Raw genomic sequence first — 17,730 nt, forward strand, 5'->3', positions numbered from 1 at the left:
GCAGGAGGTGATGGGAAAGCCCTCCGCCTGAGACCCTGGAGAGCGGCTGCCTCTCTGAGCAGAAAAGACTGACTTGGTTGGATGGATGGACTGATTTAGTATTTTTGTAGGAGGAACTCTTTTCCATATTAGGCTACACCCCCTTGATGTAGGCAGTCCTCCCAAGAGCTTAAAGGGCTCTTAGTACAGGGCCTACTGTCAGCTCCAGGAGGACTGGCTACACCTGGGGTATGTGGCCTAATATGCAAAGGAGTTCCTGCTACAAAAAAAGGACCCGAGTAAGTAAGTAAGTAAAATTTTATTTATATCCCGCCCTCCCCCGCCGAAGCAGGCTCAGGGCGGCTAACAACACAATGACCAGTGGTACATTAATAAATAGAACAGTAATAAACAACACAATGACCAATGGTACATTAATAAAACAATTATATTAAAACATTAAAATTGAGCATTAATTTAACCTTAAAAACCAGTTAGAGCATTAATTAAAACAAAACATGGCTTCTCTTCCGTATAAGGTAGCTTCATAGGTTCATGTGACCTGGACCCCTCTTTTTTCTTTTTGGGAGTCCGGGGTGTCTGTAAAACTCTCCTCCAACATTATACTGTAGGAAGTTTGTACAACAGTTTAATAATTGAAAAAGACTGAGCTATACTATGGCAAACAGCCCCGTGGTGCAGAGTGGTAAAGCTGCAGTACTGCAGTCGGAGCCCTCTGCTCACGACCTGAGTTTGATTCCAGTGGAAGCTGGTTCAGGTAGCCGGCTCCAGGTTGACTCAGCCTTCCAAAGTCAGTAAAATAAATACCCAGCTTGCTGGAGGGAAAGTGTAGATGATTGGGAAGGCAATGGCAAACCACCCTGTAAGAAAAAAGTCTGGTGTGAAAACGTGAAAGCAACGTCACTTCAGAGTCGAAAACGACTGGTGCTTGCACAGGGGACTACCTTTATGTATACTACGGCAGCGATCACACTAAATAATGCACTTTCAATCCACTTTCCAACTGAAGTTTACTGTGTGAACTGGCAAAACCCAGTTGGAAAGTAATAATAATAATAATTAGGGTTTGAAGAATTTTCGGGATCAAGTGCCGTGTTCTACTGGAGAAAGTTTTCCTTCCAGACGTTTCGTTCTCAGCTGCGGAGAACATCCTCAGTGGCGTTGCAGCCGGAGCAGGCGCTCAGACCTTCTTGGCTGCTGTGCATTGAGTGGGGCCAGGGCTGCTGGAGAGCTGCTATTTCTAGGCTGGGTGAGGTATAAATCTGCAGTCTTAATATTCTTATTGACTTAAAACATGTATTCACTGCCTTTCTGCGACTTTATTTCTATCCCGCCCTCCCTGCCGAGGCAGGCTCAGGGCGGCTCACAACATAAAATATATTATACAACAATTAGTGCATTATTTAGTGTGTGCGATCATAGCGTATGTATCATGTGTACTATTTCTTGCTATATGCATTTACCTGTTGTGTAATTTGTGCATTGCTTATTGTTGTGTTCCTGCTTATGCTTTGCCTTGGCCTTGTTCAAGATTGTTACTTGTTTTAACGTCCACTTCTTGATCTTATTAAACCCTGCTTGATTGATTGCATTGAATGGCAGCTGCCTAATCTACCTAGAGCCTCAGGGACTAAGGTGGACCATAAAGGGAATAAATTCTAACCAAACAAGACACCCTGGATGGAGAAAGCCTATCAGGGGGAAAAGTTTCAAGATAGCTTGAAGGTACTTTATGCTTTCGCTGATTCTATTATACATGATATCAAGCAGACCCATTTTTAAAGACATTTGAGATAAGACGGGGATTTCCTGTACTTTTTGCTGAGATCCTGTTCATAAGGATTTCCCAGCGTCAAGATACAAACTTGCAATGACATCTCCCCCCCCCCCTTTCAGTTTCTTTCCAGTAAAAGTTTTGCTGTTATTCTGTTAAACCTATCTGTGGGACCGCCTTGCCCCACATGTTCCCCGGAGAGCGCTGCGATCAAGTTCTCAAAATCTTCCGGCTGTCCCTGGGCTAAAGGAAGCTAGGCTCAACTCCACCAGAGCAAGAGCCTTTTCGGTTGCGGCCCCAATACTTTGGAACACCCTTCCAGAAGCCATCAGGACCCTGCGGGATTTATCGCAGTTTTTCAGGGCCTGCAAGACTGAACTGTTTCGGATGGCGTAGAACATCTGATGGGAGAGGGTTGCCGCCACATCTGGATCCATAGCGCTTTTATTACTAACTGCCTAGGATCTGTGCGCGAAAGAAAATATTACTTGATCCGCCTGAGTAGCACCATTGTTATTTATCTGATTGTTTTAATATTGTTTTTGTTTACTGTCTTTTATCCTGTTAGCCTCCTCGAGTCTGTGCAGAATGGGCGGGATATGAATTTAACGTAAATAAAATAAACAAATAGTCTGAAACTTCACAGGGAGTTTCTTCAAACATGAACATTCTAAAATGTTCTCTCCTGCAGACCAAAGTGGAACAGTCCATTCATCCACCCCCATTTTCCTACACGTGTGAAACTGTCCCTCATAGTTACAGGTTTTTATTTGTGCCTTGTCTTCGTCCCCAACGGGGATCCAAAGGGACTTAACTTTGTTCTCCTCCTCCATCTTCTCCACCTCACAACCTGGTTAGGTTCAGAGTATGTGACTGGCCCAAGAACACCTAGCATGCTTCTTTGGCAGAGCAGGGATTAGAACCCAGATCTCCTGGATCAAGGGTTGCCAAGTCCAATTCAAGAAATATCTGGGGACTTTGGGGGTGGAGTCAGGGGCAAGGTTGTGAAAAGCACAACTGAACTCCAAAGGGAGTTCTGGCCATCACCTTTACAGGGACCACACACCTTTTAAATGCCTTCCCTCCGTTGGAAATAATGAAGCGTAGGGGCACCTTCTTTTGGGGCTCATAGAATTGGACTCCCTGGTCCAAACTTTTTAAAACTTGGAGGGTATTTTGAGGAGAGGCACTGGATGCTATGCTGCAAATTTGGTGCCTCTATCTAAAAAACCCCCCAGCTCCCCTAGAGCCCCATGGATCAATTTTCCATTATACCCTATGGGAATAATGGTGTGCCAGGCAGACATCCCCCCCCTCTGCTTTCTGATGACCCTGAAGCGGGGGGAGGCCCTCCAAACCGGGGGATCCCCTGCCCCCACTCCCCTACCTGGATCCTAGCCCACCCCTGCTACATCACACTGGCACTCAGATTAGCAGCCCCGCCCCCTCCTTATTGGTTCAACACTTTCCTTAATCCTGGAAAGCGGAAGACAGAAGAGGAGACTCACAGCAAGGTTTTAAAGCCCCATTCAGATCTAAAACTCACAATTCTTAACCAGCCTCGCAAGGTTGTTGTTGTAACCCCCTATACTTGCTCTATACATATGCAATTTGCAAACTTGACAGCTTCATATTTTGTTTCAGCTGGGGATATTTTAACTACTAGTGTAAACTGCCTTGAATCCAAAGGACAGGAGGGATTATAGAAAATATTGGACTTATATCCCGCCCTATACCCTGAAACTCAAGAGTCTCAGAGCAGTCACAATCTCCTTTACTTCCCCACACCCAACAACAGACACCCCGTGAGGTGGGTGGGGCTGAGAGAGCTCTGACAGAAGCTGCCCTTTCCAGGACAGCTCTGAGAGAGCTATGGCTGGCCCAAGGCCATTCCAGCAGCTGCAAGTGGAGGAGTGGGGAATCAAACCTGGTTCTCTCAGATAAGAGTCAGTGCACTTAACCACTACACCAAACTGGCTCTCTAAATACATCGATCGATAACTGGGAGGGGCCCAGCTAAGAATCAGACGTACAGTTAAATGACAAGAGGCAGGGACGTGGCGATCCATTTTTATTTTTAATAAAGAAAAATAATCTCTCCAACACAGAACATAAAATTTCCTGGAGGAAAGGGGAGGTAATGAGGGGGGGAGAAGCCCCCACCCATTTCCCCAAACTTAAAGCACAAATATTAACTATACAGGATTGGGGACCCCCCCCCCCAAAAACATAAAGCACAACATGTACAACTTTTTTTTCCAGTTGAGACTACTGTTCCCTCCCCCAACACCCTCCCTCCACAACCAACCAATTTTGTGCTTCCCCTCTCCCTCCCACCCAGACTTCAAGCCTTCCAGGACACAGTGTATTTGAGAAAAGATACTCCTGAAGGCAATTGCTTATACATTCATCATGAAACTAGTCCTCATGAGGTGAAAAAATCGGTCTCTCTGTGCCACTAATTAACCCAAACGGTGCCGGGATTTAAATGGCCCAAAGTACGTCTGCACATGCGATCCAATCGCTTGCAAATAAAACTACGTGCATGGTTTTTTTTTTAAAAAAAGGTCACGATCCCTCCCTATGCGAGAAGGGAGAGATGCTCCCTTCTGTAGGCCGGCGACTGTTTAAACCAGTGCACTGTCTCCAATGGATGGCCGCTTAAACTCGTGTGCTTTTCTTGCTACCCCAATGTGAAGCAAAAGAGAAGTCTACTTTCTTGAGTTGTTTTTTTTTGCACGCCCCTCCACATACAGAAAAAAGAAAATGGGTACCAGTTAATCTCCCACACCAGAAGCTGAGCAGGGCAGAGAGAGAGAAAGAGAGCAAGAAAAACCAACCGTGGCCAGATGAAGAACGCACCAAAAATTGCATTGTAAGGCAGCCGGAAATTGAGAGGTAAGCTGAGAAGCCTTTAAGATACCTCCACTGTAGTTACGCGAGAGTGAGTTGTGAAGTTTTGCATCAGAGTGTGAGCACCAGACAGTTTCTAGCACCATATCCCAAAGGATAAGTTTCTCCTCCCTCTCTCTCTCTGCAAATAGTATTTGTTTTATTTTTTAAAAAAGAAAAGAACTGTTCGTAGTGTGCCCAAGCTTGCCCTGGCTCAACAGACAGCGCAGGTTTCAGTATAGTTTCAAAAACCTAACCAACCTGTTGGACAAGAGGTTTACTGGGACAGAGTCTGCATACGTTCACACACCCTTACAAACCTGGCCAGTTTCCTGCTTTAAAAAAATGACTGTCCATAATATTTTCCGTCTCAAGCTATGCGGTTCCAAATCTTCACGAACAGGCCCAGCTCCATTACCAGAACATGAAGCTGGACATATGTGCAGAGTGAAGTCAGAAAGCCTTCTCAAAGAGAAAAAAACAACAACTAGGGAGTATTCTGGCAAGTGCGGGAAGGTAACAGGACCTGGAAGTCTTGAATGGCTACTGACACTCAGACAAAGTAAACTGGGGATTAAGATACCTGGGCGGGCTCCAGAACTGTGAGCTATAAGGATGTAGTGAGAAAGAATGAATACACTATTCAGAGATGATGGGGTTGGGGTGTGTGTGTGCTGGCAGTGGAAAGGAGATCTTCAGACCGAGGACTTATGAAAGGGTCGTTAGAGCAGATCTATAGTTAGCCTGAAGGTGACGTCAGATAAAACTTTCTCCCTGATTGGTTAGCTTTCTAAGTGCGGGGCAGGGCAGGATGAAGGTGCATTCCATCACAGGAGCCCCGCTTGTGGACTGTGAGTGGAGCGTCGGTGACAGAATGCACCCCCGTGTCACCCTGCAAGTAGAAAGCTAACCAATCAGGGAGAACATTATGTTCTATCCTAGTCTTCTTCCAAAAATGCTAAATTTTCTTTAAAAAACCAAAAACCAATGCAAGGAAAGTTCCCTCTAGTGGCGATTCCTCTAGGTTCCGAAGCAGCTCAGCACACACGTGAGAATTGTTTCATGCAGGCATTCTTCAGGTGACAGGTAAATAAACTGAGCTGGTTAAGCAGACTAAAACCTTCGTTTGAGGAAAATATTCCCCATCCCCCCCCCCCGCCCCAGTCGCTGGGAGACACCCCTTTGCAGGACAGCAGCCGCCGTCTGCCCTTGCCCCCCCTCCCTTTCCCCATATTTCAAAACAGCACATCCAAGAGGTGAACTTTGGAAAGGGACCCGATCCAAGCAAGCAAACTAGCTGAAGGCGGGCAAAACGGGCCGCTGAGCACCTTGTTACAATAGAAGAGACACCTTCTCGGTTAAAAAAAGAAACAGCATGACTCGAACTGAGACGCTACGTTTGTCTTTTTTTAAAAAAAAACCAAACCCCGCGCACCATTAATAAGACGCCACGACCAAGCGCTGAGCGAGGTGGCACGTTACGAAAAGCACCAGAAGGAATCGGGAGCCGGAGGGGCAAGCCGGAAGACTGACCTTGGGGGGGAAAAAAAATGAAAATTGGGAGAAAGCCAGAGAGTGTTTTGGGCCAACGTGGCCACCCTGGAGGGCTTTCTTGTGAGCCAGGGACTCCGTGGCTTTAAAAACAATAACGAAGAGAGAGAGAACTAGTGAAAACGGCGGCTACCTGCTCAAAAAAGTGGCCCGTTTCCACCCCCTTGGACATTCGCTGCCAACAGCTTCCTTGAGTCTGTCCCCCCCCCACCCCAAAACCAGTTCTGTACAAAAAAAAGGTGCGTGGTAACCAGAGTTTTGTCCGATGCTGGCCGCTTATCCCTCCGGTAACTGCTTGGCTGCCGACGAGGCGTTGGGGTTCTGTCGCGGCAGGCCAAGCGGGAGAGGTTGCAGAATGCAGCGTGGAGACTTGGGCGGATCGACTCCTTCTCGTGCCGGGACCCCCCCCCCCCCGCCCCGCATGGGAGCAGCATCGCATCTGGTGAACGAGGAAGGAAGTTCTCCCCTGGCCGCGGGGCTCAGCGGAAGCTTCGGTAGAGGTAGGCCGACGTGAAGATGGCATTGACCGTCAGGCTGGCTGCGAGCAGGCCTCGGATGGCTGAGGTCCCGAAGCGACCTTGGAAGGGCGAGAAGCACGAGACAGAAGTGCAAGGGTGGGGGAAAGCCAACACAGAAGAAAGGGAGGAATTAAGAAATTCAAAGGAACAAAAAAACCCCCTGCTTGTGGTTTTGGGTCTACAAGGGGTTTTAACCCAAGGGAGTGTTACAAAGGGGGATTCCTGGTAAAACAGAAGTGTTACAGGTGTGTGTGTGTGTGAGGGGGGGGGGGTGAATTTGACCCAGGAACTGGATCTCTCCTGCTCTGAAAGGGGAACCCCGCCTCCCTCGAGCAGCAGGTTGATATCTGAGGGGCTTCTTGTTGAATATACGTTTTGTTTGTTTTAAATAAGGGGTGTCAAACATGCAGCCCATGGGCCAGATCAGGCCCCCAAAGTGCTTTTATCAGGCCCACGAGCAACTCATTGCCCTCTGCTTCCTTCTTCTCCTCTCTTGTTTCCTTCTGCGTCAAAGCTCGCTTGGCCAGGCTCACTCAATCACACAGGAGCTACATTTTCTCCATTGGCTGACCAGCACACGAAGCAATTTGTGTACAAAAAAGCTTGCAATGCCCAGCCATTTCATGTCTTCCTCTGGGTCTTAGGCTCAAAGGATTGACTATGAATGTCAATAAATCAACTCACACACAACCTGAGCAACCCCTGACCAGCTTACTCAAGATTGCTACAGCAGACATGGTCTCCAGATGTTCAGAGCAAGAGGGGCCAGTTATCAGAGACTGTTAAGTAAACAAATTATTGCAAGACTGCTAGTTTTTTAAGCAAGTTTTATTTTAACTTTAAAAAAGTCTAAAAACTCTTTTCGGGTTTGAAATATTCGCCATCTCGGGGATCCCAAACTGGGTGGAAAGGCAGCATAGAAAAGTTTCAAGTAAGTTCTCTGTGATTTCTCAGCCTTTGGCTCTGATTTCATTCATCTGACCATCGACCTTCCGGCTCGTGTGGGCGAATCTGACGTAACAAGCCCTGGAGTTCAATACTCTGACCCAAGTGCTGAAACCCCTGGGCCCTATCAGTAGGCCTGGTTGTGGGTTGGGAAACACAAGACGGTATTAGTCAAACTTCAATCTGGAGGGCTGTCAATATAGATTAGGGGTGGCCAAATTGTGGCTCGGGAGCCACACAAAGCTCTTTCACACATATTGTGTTGCTCTCGAGGGCCCCCCCCCTCCCCGTCAGCTACCTTGGAGAAGGCATTTGTCTCTTTAAAATGCATTCTCCAAGCCAAGCCAGTGGCTTTCTTCCCACCTCTCCATCTATTTGCCTCCCTTTCTTCCACATCTTCCTCCCTCCATCGATTTTTCCCCCCCTTCCTTCCTTGTGGCTCTCAAACATCCGATTGTTCATGCCTTGCAGCTCTCAAACAACTGACGTTTATTCTACGTGGCTCTCAAGTTAAGCACGTTTGGACACCCCTGAGACAGAGGATGGTGCAGAGTCGTTTTCTGTTGCCCCAGAAGGTTGAAATTAAATCAAAAGAGTTTGGGGCTCAACCTAAGGAAGAACTTCCTGACAGTCAGAGCGGTTCCTCGGTGGAACAGGCTTCCTCCTCGGGAGGTGGTGGGCTCTCCTTCCTTGGAGGTTTCTGAACAGAGGCTAGACGGCCACCTGACAGCAATGCTGGTTCTGTGAATTCAGACAGATCATGAAAGGGAGGGCAGGAAAGGATCACGATTTGAGGTCAGGAAGGAATTTTGCTCCAAGCCTGATTGGCCCAGGGATCCTGGAGGGGTTTTTCTGCCTTCCTCTGAGTCAACTAGGGGAGTGGAGGGGGAGGAGCTGTGAATTGCTTGCACTGAGCAGGAAGGTGATGACCCTTGGGGGGGGGGTCTCTTGCAGCTCTATGTTTCTATCTGCGCACTGTAAGCCAGAAGGGCTGATTCTCTAACTGTGCAATAACTTCGGCTGGAGAAGGAACCAGGTCAGTTGTTCGCCAGCAAAGAGAACCCTTTCCTCATTCACCTTGGAGGACACCCATGCGCAGGTGCGCACATGCCGGTACTCACCTCTCCAGCTCATTAGCTCCTCCCCCTTTGTCGTCGTGTCTACCACGCAGCTTGACGAATGGGAGGAACCGTCTTGTCTCTTGACGGAGCGGTCGCTGCAGACGCTTCCGGCTTCAACGACTGCCCTCATATCTATGGGCAGGAAACAGACAAAAACTTCCAGAGCAGGCACGTGCTTCTTCTCGGCTTTCCTGAAAACTGCCTCCTGTGCCCAATTATTTCCCCCTTCCCCTTTTCGATTGGTCTGTTTGGCTCAAACGGGCCCTCTTTCAGGCAAACTTCCATGAGAGCTGCCAAATTGTCACCCCAACTTTCCCCAGAGCCGAGTCTTATATGTGGTCCCCGCCACAACTTCATGCTCCCAACCTGTGAGGTAGGTTAGGATCAAACAGGGCAGCCGGCCAAAGATGATCCAGCAGAACGGGGACCCAAACCCAGGTCTCTCTAGGCACTGAGCGCAGGACAGAAGGCAGCAGCGTTCAAATCCAAGTCCAGCCCACTGGACATGAACGTTCACACAGCAAATAGAAGGTTCAGACTGAATAATTATATTGGGCCATCCAGAGATTTCATACTGCCTCCAGAGCTCTTTTTCTAGCAGGAACTCTTCTGCATATTAGGCCACGCCCCCCTGATGCAGCCAATCCACCAAGAGCTTAGCTCTCCTCTTGGTACAGGGTCTACGGTAAGCTCCAGGAGGATTGGCTACATCGGGGGGCGTGGCCTAATATGCAGAGGAGCTCCTGCCAGAAAAAGAGCCTTGCCTGCCATTCGTGCTCACAAATTTGCCCATTACTGAATCAGACCACTGGTCCAGCAAAGTCATTATTTGTCTACTCAGACTGATCTCCAGGGTCTCAGCCAGAGGTCTTTCCCATCAGCTACTACCTGATCCTTACTGGAGATGCCGGGGATTCTGCACGGCAAGCAGGTGCTCTTCCACTAAGCCACAAATGTAGATGCTCTACTTCTGAGCAACAGCCCCCCTCCAAGAATCTCCGAGGCCTTGGGGTGAGGTCCTTCCCATCACCCCCTGCCTGGTCCTTTTAACTGGAGAAGCCGAGAATTGAACCTCGAGGATTGAACTAGAATGATTCAAGGGTTGGAACACTTTCCCTATGAAGAAAGGTTAAAGCGCTTGGGGCTCTTTAGCTTGGAGAAACGTCGACAGAGGGGTGTTATGCATGGGGTAGAGAAGGTAGAGAAAGAAGTCCTTTTCTGCCTTTCTCACAATACGAGAACTCGTGGGCACTCAATGAAATTGCTGAGCAGTCGAGTTAGAACGGATAAAAGGAAGTCTTTCTTCATCCGAAGGGTGATGTAACACATGGAATTCGCTTCCACAGGAGGTGGTGGCAGCTACAAGCTTAGACAGCTTCAAGAGGGGATTGGATAAGCATATGGAGCAGAGGTCCATCAGTGGCTATTAGCCACAGCTTATCGTTGGAACTCCCTGTCTGGAGCAAGTGATACTCTGTATTCTTGGTGCTTGGGGGGGGGCAAAGTGGGAGGGCTTCAAGTGTCCTGGCCCCACTGATGGACCTCCTGATGGCACTTGGGGTTTTTTAGCCACTGTGAGACACAAAATGTTGGACTGGATGGGCCATTGGCCTGATCCAACATGGCTTCTCTTATGTTCTCTTAACCTGGGGCCTTCTGCACGTCAAGCAGATGCTCTACCACAGAGCCACAGCCACTCTCCAGGGGCTACACACCCCCTGCAAGGGGCGTAGTAGAGATTCCAATTTCACTCATCTTGCTCTCTCCGAGCTCACAAACAAAACCCACCGTGCATTCCACGGTCGCCCATGCTCCTCTTCGGGAAGATGGGCACGTCTGAGGCAAAGACGCTGTTCTCCGAGTAGACATGGTCTTCTCCGTGGTGGCCCCGGCCCTGAGATGGGAAGAGCATCAGCCGCTGGCCCTTCAGGTTAAGCCGCGCAGGGCTGATGAGGGGCCGGCGGTAGCGCAGGGAACCAGAGCTGGAGGTCACCGAGCCGGCCACAGAGGGCGCCGGAGAGGGAACAGGAGAGGAGACGCAGCTTCCGGACAGAAGGGAGAAGTATTCTGGAAAAGGACACAGTAAAGAAGAGGGAATCTTTAAAAAGAATTTTTTCGGTTTCCCACTGTCCATCCTGTCCAGCGGTTTGTTTCCTAACCAGATGCCCCCCAAAGGCCTGCAAGCAGGACTCAGATGCGAAAGATGCTGTTTTAACAGGATGTCACCATCTACAATTTGGTTTACAACTTGTGCATTGCTTGATATACTGCTATTTTATTTGTTTTAACTGTATAATTTAAATTGTTATTTTTAAATGATGTTATCCGCCCTGAGCCCATTCTTGGGAAAGGGTGGAATACAAATTGACTAAATAAATAAAAAAAAATCAATAATGGATTTCAGAGGCTAATGGAGGTTCAATTTAGCCATCAAGGCTAATAGAAACGAGAGGACCTGATCGCCACAGAAGCGTCTAATCCTCTTTTCTGAGAATTATGCTGCGGACCATAATTATGCCCTCTGGCAGGGAGTTCTACAGCCTGTGTAAAGTCCTTTTTCAGTTGCTCCCATGGCTTATTAACACAAAACACATACACGCCATCCAGCCACACTTTGCAGGAAAGCTTAGACATATTGGGTCAACACATTTCTCCTTTTGACTCCTAAAAGAGCAGCCTGATATTGTGTTTGCGTGGTGGCGGGGAACAACAACTAAAGTTGCAAACCAATAGGGAAGGGGAAAGCACTTCGACTTTCAAAGATGCGTGCAAAGATCCGGACTGCATTCCATGTGTTCTGGCCTTCCTCAAAGACCTCAGCGTGGGCATTTTGTAGAGCAAAACCAAAACCATTTTTTTTAAAAAGGCAAGCAAACCCAGTTGCGCCCTTCAGCCCCAGCAAATCTTGGAACAGACTTAAACTGCTCTAACAGGGGAGCCTTCTCTCCCACAGCATGCTGGGCAATATAGTTTTGCAAAAGACTGCCGTGGGTCAGCAGAGAATCCCCCAGCCCTTTCAGATGACAATAGTCCCTCAAATTCTCTGGGGGAAGGCACAGAATCTCTGTTAGAAGAGAATCCCTCAAAAAGTTTGCAGCTTGACATTCAGTTCCTGAGGAAGGAGTGGCGGGGGTGGGCAGAAAAAGAAAGGGAAGGGATCCAGACGGGGTCAGAAGGGCACCGTGACCAGACATGTCAGGGGAGGGAGCAGAACCCCCCCCCCCCACACACAGTTCTTTCATTCTTGCAGGAGTACAAAGAAAAGAAGTTTCAAAAGCAATGCTCTGCACCCTTTGGATTAGAGTCACCCAACTGCTAACAAGGTTAGTTTTTGCAAAGATTCTCTCTGGACAGGATTATTTACTTTTAAAACAGATTTTATTTCTATCCTGCCTCTCGACCAACTTGAGGCCCAGGGTGGATGCGTTCTCACTGAATTATAATTTTAAATGTTGTCGAACGTAGGAAGCGGCTCGATATTGAATCAGACCCTCGGTCCATCAAAGTCAGTATTGTCTACTCAGACTGGCAGCTGCTCTCCAGGATCTCAGGCTGAGGTCTTTCCCATCACCTCCTGCCTGGTCCTTTTTAACCGGAGATGCCGGGGATTGAACCTGGGACCTTCTTCTTGCCAAGCAGATGCTCTCACACTTCCCACCCTTGGGTCCATCAAGGTCAATCTTGTCTAGTCAGACTGGCAGCCGCTCTCCAGGGTCTCAGGCAGAGGTCTTTCCCTTCACCTACTGCCGGAGATGTTGGGGATTGAACCTGGGACCTTCTGCATGCCGAGCAGGTGCTCTGCCAGTGAGCTACAACCTCTACCCGACACTTGTTGAAATGTTACACTCTGTGTGTACTGCCTTGGGGACCCTGAGCAGATCGAAAGGTAGCACAAAGATATTTTTAATAATAACGTGCTGAAATGATATAACAGAAACAACTGAAGTAATGAACCAGCCCACCCCGCCCCAAGCCAAACAATACAGCAAAACAGTAAAAATGCTGCTACTTAAGCACCTACAAAGAAGAGCTCCAAAAAGTCTCTCTCACACTGCAGGGTGAACTGCCTGCATCCAGAAAACTAGCCTCTCAGGGATCAAGTCAAGCATCGTGCCCCTTTTATTGAAAACATTTTGATGCTGCCTTTCCACCCAAATGCGATCCACAAGGTGGCCCATGTAAAAACATTAAAACAATTTAAAAAATAATTCAATTGGAAACACATTAACAACTAAACACCAGAAATAGGGCCCAGTAACCAGTCCCCCCGCCCTCCCCCTCCCCCCACTCCTCTTTTCTCCCACCCACTAGTTCAAGCTTGATGGAGAGTACATCTTGACTACATAAGGGGGGAGGGCACTTGTGATTTTCCTGCATTATGCAGGGGGTTGGACTACATCAGCAGTCCCCAACCCTTTTGGCACCAGGGGCCGGTTTTGTAGAAGACAATTTTTCCATGGGCTTGAGGAGGGGATGGTTTTGGGATGACAGAATTGTGTGCCTTATTTCTATTAATTTGGTGTGGTTAAGTGTGCTGACTCTTATCTGGGAGAACCAGGTTTGATTCCCCACTCCTCCACTTGGATTGGCCCTGGGTCAGAAGAAGAAGAAGAATTGCAGATTTTTACCCCGCCCTTCTCTCTGAATCAGAGACTCAGAGCGGCTTACAATCTCCTGTATCTTCTCCCCCACACAACAGACACCCTGTGAGGTGGGTGGGGCTGAGAGGGCTCTCACAGCAGCTGCCCTTTCAAGGACAACTCTGCCAGAGCTATGGCTGACCCAAGGCCATTCCAGCAGGTCAGCCATCTCTCTCGCAGAGCTGTCCTTGAAAGGGTAGCTTCTGTCAGAGCTCTCTCAGCCCCGCCCACCTCACAGAGGGTGTCTGTTGTGGGGGAAGAAGATAAAGGAGATTGTAAGCTGCTCTGAACCTCTGAAATTCGAATTGGAGGGCAGGATATAAATCCAAGGTCATCATCATCATATCATTATTATTACGACTACTACATTGTAATATATAATGAAATAATTATACAACTCACGGCCCGATTGCTAACAGGCCATGGACCAGTACTGGTCCATGGACCGGGGATTGGGGAACCCTAGACTAGATGACCCTGGAGGTCCCTTCCAACTCTGTGATTCTCACCTGACATGGGCGACTCCTTCGAATGAGAGGTCTGCGACGGGGGGCGGCTTCCGCTGAACAGATATCCAGAATCTTGAAAGCAACGCAGAAACAGTGACTTTTAATCAAAAAAGGGGGGGGGGGGAATGTGCCAAGACGAAATTTACATCCCAGATAATCTTAATTGTGAAATTGTGGGGGGTGGGAGGGATCAAGGTGCCTTGGAGGCCTGTTTCCCTCCATTACTTGACAGTAGGGCGGAAAAAAACACTTTGCGCATGCTCAGAAGCGCTGTTCCCCAAAGGAAGTCTCAAATTAAGCCAGCGCGTCAGCAACAATAAAGGGTTGCGCCTGCGTTTCCAAAGACGAGCCAAGCAAGTTCCACGTGGGAAACTGGGACAAAAGGCAGGTCGTGGGGCAGAGGCCAGGAATCTGCCCCTCCTTCATGCAAAGCAGGGGTTCTCTTCCAGACAGGCAGGCAGGCCCTTCCCTTCGATGTGCACCTAGGAAGCCCTTACTGGGGCTCAAGGCTGCAAGCTCTCTGGGGTCTCTCGAGCTGGGGGGAGGCCTTTCTTTCGTGCGCAAGAAGTCCCGGACCTTTTTCAGCCTGGAGGCACCTTCAAAAATCTGACAGGGGGAGGGTGGCAACCACAGTTCGCTCTAAGCTGAGTCAACGGGAGCTAGCTCACAGTTTTTGTAGCTTCCGACTCACACATTTTTGTCTTCTCTCAAGAAAAATGGCCCCAGAGCAAGCTAATTTAGGCATTCGCTCCCAATTTTAATGCTAATAAGCTCATGAAGTAGAATTTTTTGCTCACAAGACTCCACGGCTTGGAGGGAGTATTGGTGGCAACCAAAATGGCTGCCAGGAGAGGGGGAGCCAACCCTGAAAAGGCCATCGCGGAGCCAACTGTGAACACACACTGAGGAAACCCAAGCACAGTGAACAAGAGGAGCAATTTTTTAAAAAAATACACCGGGAATGAGGAGTGAGAGGGAATACAATCAACACCGGGGTGATCGCTGCTGCCAAAATGTCCTTATAATTTGCATAGCCAACCAGATTTCCAATGGGCCTTGGGGATAAATCACCTGGGGATAAAAACCCAAAACTTCCTTGAATGCTGGCGGCAGCCTCAGCCTCTCAAAATGCACCTACTTTTGTTGTGGATTCCATTACCTGGAGATGCCTCATATCCTCCCATGCTGTAGGGAAAAGTCCCGCCCCCCACAATCATTAGCTGGAGATACCAGGGACTGAACGTTCTATGCTATCAATGGTACTAGAAGGGCAATATAAAATGATCCCATATGCAGAAAGACTTTGCCCCGGCACTATAGGCAAAGCAGAATCAGTTGGACACGTCTCTTCCCTGTTGTCGTTTGTATGAAGAACTACGAGACAAGGTTATTTCTCCCCTCTTAGATAGAACCAGGGGCGAAATTCTAACAGGAGCTCCTTTGCATATTAGGCCACACGCCCCCTGATGTAGCCAATCCTCCAGGAGCTTACAGGGCTCTTTTTTGTAAGCTCTTGGAGGATTGGCTACATCATAGGGGTGTGCCCTAATATGCAAAGGAGCTCCTGCTAGAATTCCACCCCTGGGTAGAAGAACAGTTTTCATGGATAAGGGCTCTTTGTAGAAACTTTTAATGGATGAGAACCCAACTGTCTCCAGGAAAATAGTCAAGTTTTGTGTTCGTGTGATAAAATCCCATCGTAAGTAACAGAACTATACAGACATAGGGGGGTCCATCTCTCCTCTCCTTTTGGCATGATTTTAATGGTTTTACTGTCTATTTAAAATGGTATTATGTATTTACCATACCTTACACCCTACATGCTGGAATTTAATGGGGCTCTTGTTTCACCTGGGACTGCTGAAACTATATGTAAATGCTCTTTAATGGTTGGCCGTAAATAAACATTCATACAATGTATCGTGCGCAAGCCCGGCCTTCATAAGCAGACGCTTAATTTCAGAGTTCAACGGGTGATTTCAATGTACATACTTGACATTGTGTACATTGCTGTGTATACACTTAACATTGCAACTGCCAACGCTAAAAATAAAGCTAGTCTGCTTTTAAGAGTTGTTTTGTTTGCACTGTTGGCTTTACAGTCTTACAGCATCTTAATGCCACAAGACAAATAAGCACCCTTTTACCTTTCACCCAAACAAAATGTTTTGGCCTTTGTACTTCAGATACAGACCCGTATGAGACGCAGTGTGCGTAATGGTTGTAATGTTGGATTAAGGCTCCGGGAGAGCCAGGTTCGAATCCCGACATGTACTATGGAAGCTCACTGGTCACCCATACGCAGCCTAAGCTACCTCGCAGGGGTGCAGTGAGGATAAAACAGGAGTGCAGAACCACTACGCCACTGCAGTTCTTCACAGGGGATAAAGGTCAGGCAGGGCTTTTTTTTTTTAGCAGGAGCTCCTTTGCCTATTAGGCCACACCTCCCCGATGTAGCCAATCCTCCTGGAGCTTCCATCAGGCCCTGTACGAAAAGCCCTGTAAGCTCTCGGAGGATTGGCTCCATCAGGGAGGTGTGGCCTAACAGGCAAAGGAGCCCCTGCTACAAAAAAACAAGAGCCCTGAGGTTGGGTAGAGATGAAACAAAAAGCAATTGAGTCTCATTGGCTGCTTAACAATCATCATGCAAAGTTAACCCATCAAACTGCTCTTCCAATTACCAGGCATGCAGGACAACAAAACTGAGCTGTTCGTATGGGCTCTCTGTTGTCCTTGGCAGGGAGGCAATTTTTGCAGGCAGGCAGAAGTTGCCGCAGGGGCTTGGCGTGGGAAGGTTCACTGGCGAGGGCTGGGTGTTTTGTATTTCTTTCCACCAGAGGCTTCTCGAAAATTGTTCTGGGCAGTTTTAAGCAGCTTGGAATAAGTTTCAGAACAGTTGAGTGTGGGAGGGGAAAATACACAAGAGAGTCGGGTGAGCTCATCACACACACAGGCAGAAAAAAGCAAAGAGGTAGGAGGAAGTGGGGCCGGTCGGTAGGCGGGGGAGATGATGGACGGAGATTGGAAGGGGAGATTCCAAAGCAAACTCAGAGATGCTTTTGAAAAAGGAAGCGGCAGCAGAGGGAGGGCTTCCATGGCCGCCAAGTTTCACTTTTGTTCTCAGGCAGCTTTGCTTCACGAAGCTGATTCCATGGGGCCGATTCTCTCTTGGTCGCGACTCCGGGTATTTCTGGAACGCTGGGGGTTTCGCCTCTTCACACACGGCACAGAGTTGCGTGTTGGAAACTACTCGGGATGTTTTTTACGACAAGCTGGTACAGCTGAAGTTGGGCTTGGCTTTGCAGACAAACGTTAAGGTGCGAAGCTCCCGTGTGCTGGACTGGTCCACCAGCCCAGTATCTCCTGCTCTGACTGGCAGCAAGGGCCCATTGGTCTAGGCCAGGGGCGGCCAAATTGCTTAATGCAAGAGCCACGTAGAATAAATGCCAGATGTTTGAGAGTCACGAGACATGAACGTCAGGTATTTGAGAGCCACAAGGAGGAAGGAAGGAAGGAAGGAAGGAAGGAAGAGGAAGGAAGGAAGGAAGGAAGGAAGGAAGGAAGGAAGGAAGGAAGGAAGGAAGGGAGGGAGGGAGGGAAATAGAAGGGGGAAGTGGAAAGAAAGCAACTTTAACTTTAAATGCATTCTCCAAACTGTCAGTTGGCTTGGTTTGGATAAGTGATTTAAAGAGACAAATGCCTTCTCCAAGCCAGCTGACAGGGTGGTGAGGGGTTCAAGAACCACACAATGTGTGTGAAAGAGCCACATGTGGCTCCTGA

At 48.4% G+C, this 17,730-nt stretch overlaps 1 protein-coding gene across 1 annotated transcript in view; it reads right to left on the reverse strand.

The window, feature by feature from the left end:
* Nucleotides 1-6,070: 6,070 nt before the first annotated feature.
* Nucleotides 6,071-17,730, reverse strand: part of TMEM201 (transmembrane protein 201) — a 56,253-nt gene continuing 44,593 nt past the window's right edge. The window contains 4 exon segments of the mRNA XM_060259401.1: nucleotides 6,071-6,794; nucleotides 8,802-8,933; nucleotides 10,590-10,868; nucleotides 13,951-14,022. Of these exon segments, the coding sequence (XP_060115384.1) occupies nucleotides 6,697-6,794; nucleotides 8,802-8,933; nucleotides 10,590-10,868; nucleotides 13,951-14,022 (581 nt within the window). The 3' untranslated portion in view covers nucleotides 6,071-6,696.

Source organism: Heteronotia binoei, chromosome 18 (assembly GCF_032191835.1).
Source record: "Heteronotia binoei isolate CCM8104 ecotype False Entrance Well chromosome 18, APGP_CSIRO_Hbin_v1, whole genome shotgun sequence".
NCBI lineage: Eukaryota > Metazoa > Chordata > Lepidosauria > Squamata > Gekkonidae > Heteronotia > Heteronotia binoei.